Source organism: Tupaia chinensis, unplaced genomic scaffold, assembly GCF_000334495.1.
Source record: "Tupaia chinensis unplaced genomic scaffold, TupChi_1.0 Scaffold000377_5, whole genome shotgun sequence".
Classification (NCBI taxonomy): domain Eukaryota; kingdom Metazoa; phylum Chordata; class Mammalia; order Scandentia; family Tupaiidae; genus Tupaia; species Tupaia belangeri.
This window is the reverse complement of record NW_006159879.1, coordinates 2,015,695-2,023,038: the sequence shown is the minus strand read 5'-3', so window position 1 is coordinate 2,023,038 and position 7,344 is coordinate 2,015,695. Positions and strand designations below refer to the sequence as shown.

General features: G+C 63.8%; 1 protein-coding gene across 2 annotated transcripts in view; it reads right to left on the bottom strand.

Annotated features, from left to right (window-relative positions):
• Positions 1 to 6,160: 6,160 nt before the first annotated feature.
• Positions 6,161 to 7,344, bottom strand: part of PXDN (peroxidasin) — a 36,954-nt gene continuing 35,770 nt past the window's right edge. For both annotated transcript variants that reach the window (XM_027773830.1, XM_027773831.1), the window contains 2 exons: positions 6,877 to 6,990; positions 6,161 to 6,559 (listed from right to left, as the gene is read on the bottom strand). In XM_027773830.1, the coding sequence (XP_027629631.1) occupies positions 6,440 to 6,559; positions 6,877 to 6,990 (234 nt within the window). In that variant the 3' untranslated portion in view covers positions 6,161 to 6,439. The remainder of the gene's footprint in view (positions 6,560 to 6,876; positions 6,991 to 7,344) is intronic.

The following is a 7,344-nucleotide window of genomic DNA, read 5'->3' as shown; positions in this document are numbered from 1 at the left end:
CCCCAGAGACCCTCCCCTCCGCCCACCGGTCCCATCAGGCAGGTCGAGGGTTGGCTGTGACTTCAGGGCCGCACTGAGGCCAGGCTGCGGGGCGCTGGGTTCACATCCGGGACCCCCCCCCGCCGCAGCTCCGAGAGGGCGTCTGACTGGCTCGAGGCTCAGGACGAGTCCTCCCAGCGCAGCGTGGGCTTATCTGTGGCCTTGCTCACTGGGCCACTGCGGTGTGCGTGCGTGGAGAGGAAAGCCCACGTGGAAGGACAGTGCGAGCAGAGACAGGTGGGGGAGATGGGAGTGACATGAGGCACCTCTGCCACGTGACAACGGGCCCTGGGACACAAGCCCATGGACAGCGACCTTCACCAAGCCCTGGTGACGCTGCCCGGCAGGTGGGCATGCACAGGAGCAGTGCAGTCATCACACACGCCCGGTGCAGAGATGGCAGGTTCGCTGTGGGACGTCCCCTGCACCTCCACGCCCGTGAGGGCCGGTCCCCACCGTCCTCGTGTTTTCAGGGTTAGCAGGTGAGCAGCCTCGGGAGACAGACAGTGTCTTCCCGAGAGGAAAGTGCAGGCCGGCTCAGCAAGAAAGGGCATGTGGCAAAGCCGGGTGGCACCATGTGATGTAGGTCACCTGGCCGTGGCACAGACCACAGCACCCGGGACCGGGAACAGCTGCAGGGACCCTCGGACTGCCCCCGGCTTAGAGGACGCGAGACACCTCCAAGTTCATCCGCTCGGGCAGGGCCGAGGTTGGCTGTCGAAGCCTCCCACATGGAAGGGCAGCCGGGAGCTGCCTCGCCAGTGCCAGCCAGCCTCGGGCAGGTGGAGGCCAGACAGTGCCTTCACAGCTTCAGCGTGTTCACAGAACATGCCAGAACCCTGACCAGCAAAGACGTCCTTCCAACAGGTGGGATAGACGTTCTCAGACTGTCAGAGTCTGGGAACGCACGGCGGATCCCGGGAGGGGCGGGGTACCGACGAGCATGCGGGGAGTAGCTGTTTACAGGACATGTAAGCGGACCTGGACCACCGGCACGGTACCCGCGGGATCTCCCGCTCTAGGCCACAGGACAGAGTGGGGCAGAAAGCAGAAAGCGCCGTGGGTTAGTAAGTGCAGTAATGGCAGAGGAGCACAGCAAGTCGGGGCGGACGCTCGTGTGAGCACTAGCGAGTACAGGCGTGGATGTGAGCGAGAGCGGGACAGAGCGGTAAGCCGCGCCTGGTTCAGACGCCAGGAGCCAGGCCGGGCGGTGGCACAGCCGTACCAGCTGCAGCCCTCGCAGACAGGACATCGAGGGAAGACCGGTTCAGGTCCCGGGGGACCGCACACGTGTGCCTGTGTCCTGGCTCGCTGGGAAGGCCATGGGAAGGGTCACTGGTGAGACCCTCAGGGGTGCTCCCTTCTCTTTCCCCCATCCCTCACCCAATAAATACGGAAGTGAACTTTAGAGAGAGAACAACTGAGAAGAGGGAAACGGAAAGTCCAGGGACAGACAGAAAAGAAGACTGAGCGCACGGGCAGCCCACCCGCTCCGAACGCCCTGGTGCGTCGTGTCGGCACGGGGGCGAGCAGAGGCAGGTGGAGAGTGAGCTGGAGGTGACGCGTCAGCAAAACGCCTCACACGGAACAGAGACTGGAAGCAAGGCGTACTCTAGGCACGGGGCCGCGTAATAAAGGTCAGGGCTTAATCTGACAGGAGATGGCAGTGCGGAGGACTTCCCACCCAAGGACGGGCTCGACGCACGAGGTCCGAACTAGCAGGCCCGCAGGCAGGAGGCCACGCTGCGGGTGAGAGGCCTCTCTCAGCAGCTGACCAGCAGCGGACACGAACTGGGGCCAACTCAGCAGACGGGGCCGTTTCGCTGATGCGTCTGGGCAGTGGGTGCCAGTAGGCCGCTAGGCCAGCAGCACAGCGCTGTTCCCTGTCTCGCCATGGACTCACGAGCTCCTGAGAGCCCGGCGGAGCGAGAGAGAAGGCAGAGGTGAGAAACTGCCTCTGAGAACAGCCACGCTGGCTGGGACGTGGGGCGCGCACACGTCCGCTGTGTGATGTAGGCCCCGGGTCCAGGACTCGAACCACTAGGTCAGCCATGTGGGACCCACCCCCAGCCACCACGCACCTGCTGCCCACAGAGTGCACTGTCCAACTACGCACGAGATCGTCCCAGACAGACTTCGTGCGTGGCCACAGAGGGCCTCGACAAAGTTCGGGACGCGGAGTAAAGACAGAGCGTGTTCCTCGCAAAGCCGGAATTAAGCTCAAGACCAAAGATGAAAGACAGGTAGGGTAATCTCAGTAATTGGAAATTAAGCAATGAGCCTAACAGTCCATGGATCAAAGAACAGATTAAAATGTTATTCCTTTTTTAGCTAAATAGTAAAATCACAAGTATAAACACTAGTGGAATGCAGCTAGTAACAGAGAAGCATGTCACCAGAGATACATACGTTATTTTAGATAAGAATATGAATAACCTACATTTTCACCTCAAGAGCTAGCAAGTGGCGGGAGTGGGCTCTGGCTTACTGCCCTGCAAGGCTGAGCAAGGGAAAGTCCTGGAGACCCCAGAGTGCCGGCCGTGCCTGCCCAGCCGAGACTGGCGGGCAGGGGGCACTGCAGAGTGAGGTAGCACCTCTGCCAGCTCAACTGCAGTGCGCAGACGCGCCACTAGGTGGTGCTGCAGCCGCTCCCTGCAGCTCGCAGGAGGCCAGGTCCCCTGCAGCCTGAGCAGCCTGCCCTTCCCACGCCCACACAGTGTCCCCGGGGGTGGGGGCTCCCTGGTGAGGCTGCGGACAGCTGTGGCCAGCTGTGGCCAAGGATGCCTGCCTCTTCTGGCTGCTCCTGCTCCTGGGAAGCCAAGACAGCTGTGGCCTTGGCCTGCCAGGCGCTAACCAGCCCCAGGGGCTCCCACAGATAACAGCCTTCTCTGCAGGCAGGGCCTAGCTGAGAGCGTGGCCGCCAGCCCCCGCCATCTCGAGGCCACACCATGTGGCACTGCTCATGAGCCAGACCCAGACCCCGACCCCACCTTCCTGTGCTCTGGGCCCCCAGAGACTGCACGGTGGAGGTGGGCGGGCGGTTCCCGGGGCCTGGAGAGGGGGCTGCATAGTCCTGGGATGGGCCTCAGGCTCTACGTGGCGGTGGTGCAGCCCTTCCCGAGCGGCAGGCACAAGTGCAGGCTGGGCCCCTGCACGGCTCAGCGCCACCCACAGCCCCCCAAGGGTCCCGGTAAGGGCCTCCCTCACAGCACCTCATTTCGCCAAAAGTAAGGAGGGGTGGACCCGGCTCAGGGCAGGACCCCTCCTTTCCAAAGGCCGCTAGGTTTCTTCCCAGGACCTCAGCAACCCCAGCTGGTCCCCGGCCTGGAACCCTGGGCCGGCGTCCCACAAGGCAGCCCCTGAGCTGGTGCCGGGCCTGGGAAACGCTGCCCTTTCCATCCTGGCTGCTCCGAGTCTAGATAGCGGTCAGGCCTGCTTCCCTGACCCGCAGTCACCACCCAGAGGCAGCAACCTCGACCGCAGAGCCACAGGGCACGTGGAAGGGCAGCAGCACGCTCCTCTCCTGGGTCTTCATGGGCCTCCCAGCCGGATTCTGCTCCAGCCCCGCCCCTGTTCCGGTTGCCTGCGCCTTCCAGGGTTCATGTGGAGAGCCCGGCCCAAGGACTGGGGGCGGGGACGCTGCACCTGCAGATACGAGGCTCCTTGGCCAGCCCTTGTCCATGTGTGGGGACAGGACATCAGGGCTGCCCCAAGCTTGCTGGCCAGCAGTGGAGTGCCAGGTCCAGGCTTGTCAGGGAGGGGGGCACAGTGGCGTAAAGGCCCTGGGGCTGCCTGTCTCTGTGTCTCTGTCTCTCTCCTAGCAAAACCTTATAGAAAGGAAGAGCTGAGGACGCACGTGCAGAGGGGCGGCCGCATGAGGACTTGCGAAGGCAGCACCCACACCCTCCATGGGGCCACCTGCCAACTCCTGCTCATGGGCTCCTGGCTGGGACCGTGGGAGGGCACATCCACGCTCACGGTGTCCCGCGACAGGTGGAAACGAACATGCTGACACAGACACAGTCACTCCATGCCCAGGGCTGCCCCGCGGCGACCAGGCCCGGGGAGACAGAGGAAGGAAGGCCACCGTGCAGTGAGGCCCTGGGCAGAGAGGACGCTCGGGACAAGGCCGACTGTGTGGCCCTCGCCCCACCTGGCAGGACCAACAGGTCGGGTCAGCAGGTAGAGGTGTCAGGTGGGCAGCTGGCCCTGCAGCTTGGGTCGGGTCTGGGTGAGATGCCTGGGCAGCTGAGGCCTTCTCGAGCCACAGGACGCTCCCACCACCCTCCTGCCCCACGGAGACGGTCCTCAGCCACGCAGAGCAGGGCTCCACGCCTGCTGCCTTCTGGCCCCGGGCGTCCCAGCCAGGTGAGCGGCAGGCTTGGTGCTGTGCCAGGCTGTACTCACGGCTGGGAAGCTGCCTCGGGTGGTTCTCAGTGGCAGAAACGCCTGCTGTCTGTGACAGGGGCAAAGGCTGGAAAGTGGCACTGACCTGACACTGGGCAGGGAGACACCCGCCCTCAGAGGAAGAGCCCGGGAAGAAACTGCTGGCAGCTGCGCCCACATGCCCAGGACGGATGGAAGCATGGACCGCCCAGCTGCCCCCTGGCAGCAGGTGCTGAGGCTCCGGGGTGGACAGGGGGTCGTGCTCAGGGCCGGGATTGAGCAATCCTCGCTCCTCCCGGGTGGCACGGGGTCCCAGGTGGGGCGTGGCTAACTTGTGGTGCACGATCTGACCCGAGTGATGTGAGGGCACCGGCTTGCCTGGAGCGTGCCCACCAGCACGGCCTCTGCAGTTCACTGGCGGCCCGGAAGACGAGCCCTCAGGGTGTGGCCAGGGCCACAGAACCTGCCCAGTTCCCCTCACCCCTGCCCCTCCTCTCCCACCCTGGGCCCTGCCCACCCCACCCGACGCCGTGCCCTCGAAAACAACGTGTCCTGTGTTCAACTAGGTGGCAGGAGCTGGCAGCACCTGAGATGTCAGTCTAGTTGCTGTCACCTGCTGAGGACACTGCCTGTCCCCCCTCCCCCCGAAACGCTCTCCTGTCCCCGTCACTAGCTAGCTTCGCACGATGTAAGGACGTCACACATGTAATGGAGTGTTCTCCTGGTGGGCTCATCCCCATGGAACTACGAAGTGTCCCTCTTCACCCTGCAATGGCATCTATGTTGCATGTGTTGTCTTCTTTCAATTCTTTTGAACATATTCTTTTTAAAATAAATTAATTTCTATTCATAACCACGGTATCATTATAGCAGACCAGATGTGTGTCCCACGTGAACGCACCGCGTGTGGGTCGGGTCTCCACTCGCCACCATCATCAGACCCTCCACGGGGCACTCAGACATTTGCTTCTTCTTCCCCCACGTCCCCCGCCGGAATCTCAGAGCCAGAGTCCGAGCTGCGGCTGCCACTGCCCCGCCCTCAGAGATGGCCACCCATGTGTGCTGTCCTTCCTGGCACGACAGGGCTGGGCAGCACCGGTGTTCCCGAGCAGGCTGCCGCAGGGACCCTCAGCCTGCTGGTCCCAGCCCCCACCTCTCTGCCTCCCTCCAGCACCAGTGTCCCTGAACCCTCCCAGAGGAGCTGCTCTGGAGAGCATGGTGGGGTCCCTGCCCTCGCAGGTCCTGGGCTCACCAGGGAGACACCACCACCCTGAGCGCTATGAGCCGCCGTGACAAGGCTGCGCAGTGAATAGGAGCGTCCGCCGATCACTGCTATTGGCCCTGTGCTGGCCCGAGCGTCCTGGAAGACTCGTGCCCTCCCCGGGCTGCCACCCACGAGACCCTTGCTGGGACGCGGTGAGCCCCGGCACCTCCGCCAGCCGGGCAGGCCAAGTCTCACACTCGAGACCAGCCCCGACGCCTGGGCCGTCACCGTGAGAGGGCACATGGGTGCTAGGATGGCAGTCAGAGGGCGGAGGGAGCGGGAGACGCGTCCAGGACCGCCCTCGTCCGAGATCCTGGTCATTTGTCCAGCACCAATTTTAAATCTGGCTGGAGATGTGACAGGGGTGTCCCCACCTGTGGGCGGCAGGCCCGTGCTGGCACAGAGGCAGTGCCCTGCCGCACTTGCAGAGTGATGGCAAGGAGGCTATGAGGAAGCAGCTCGGGAGCGGAGTGATCCAACCGTGCAGTTTAATAGTAGCACCAATTTGTGGTTTTAGTAGAATTAAATAAAAACCTGAGAAACGGCGCCCCAGCCGGGCTTGGGCGCCTCCCTGTCGGGGTGTCTGCTCTGCGGCCGTCCCCACGAGCACACCGGGCAGAGGTGCCGCCCTGCGGTCCGGGCAGCATGGCTGCACGATGCCGTAACGGCTGAAGCCGGCTGCCTCCCGGTCTGCAGCTCCGGCTCGGCGTCTGGTCACACGGTGCTGCAGACTTGCGCGAGGCCTCAAGCCTAAGGCTTTGGCTCCGAGGTGGCCTTTGGGCAGACGGGACAGCAAGTGCCTGTGGTCTTCACAGGTGCCGGACAAGCAGCAGGGGGGCAGGCTTCCACAAAGCAGGTGACCTGCCCGTCCTGAGGAGAAACAGTACAGCCTGTCACCGCCTCGGGTCGCCTGCTCATCCTGCACCACGCCACACCTCACCCTGACCCCCGGACGGTGAAACACTCCTCTCCTCTGCTCTGTCCTTCCCAACCAGACGAGCACAGGACAGAGCCGTCCTCCCCGGGGGCCCTTGGTCCCGCCTCTGACATAAGGCCCCGAGCGTCCCAGGCACCCGTCCACTGCCACCCTGGCCCTGGCGGTAAGTGCCCCGCCCCGTGGCTGCACGGGCTATGGGGCAGGCGGAGTTGGCCCAGCGTCGGGGTACGGGAAGGCAGCCCTGACTCACTCTGCACTCGCACGTCGTGCAGCCGTCCATCGTCCAGGTGGCGTTGTTGGCGTGGGACTCGCCACTGGCGTCCACACACTCGGTGGCACTGAGCCGAGCCTCGAGCCTCTTTATCTGTTCAGAGAAACAGTTCACAGGTCGTCCCTGGCTGGATGTCCCCCTCAGGTTAAAGGAGTCCCTTTGCCTTCAGGTAAACGCCATCTGAGGCCAGCAGTGCTGCCGAGCGCCACGGGCCTAACGTGCTGCTAGACAGACCATGGGCTGCCTGCCCGCGAGGCCGAGGGGCCCCTCCACATGCTCTGACATCCGCACGCACGGGCATGACCTATGGTCGCTGGGTGCTCAGAGGAAAAACAGGAGAGCTCAGGAACTGTGAGCAAGAGCCACAGAGGACACAGCTGCACAGCCACGGCCGGCGGGACTGATGCAGACCACGCCCCACGGCCGCTGGGACTGACCCAGACCCCC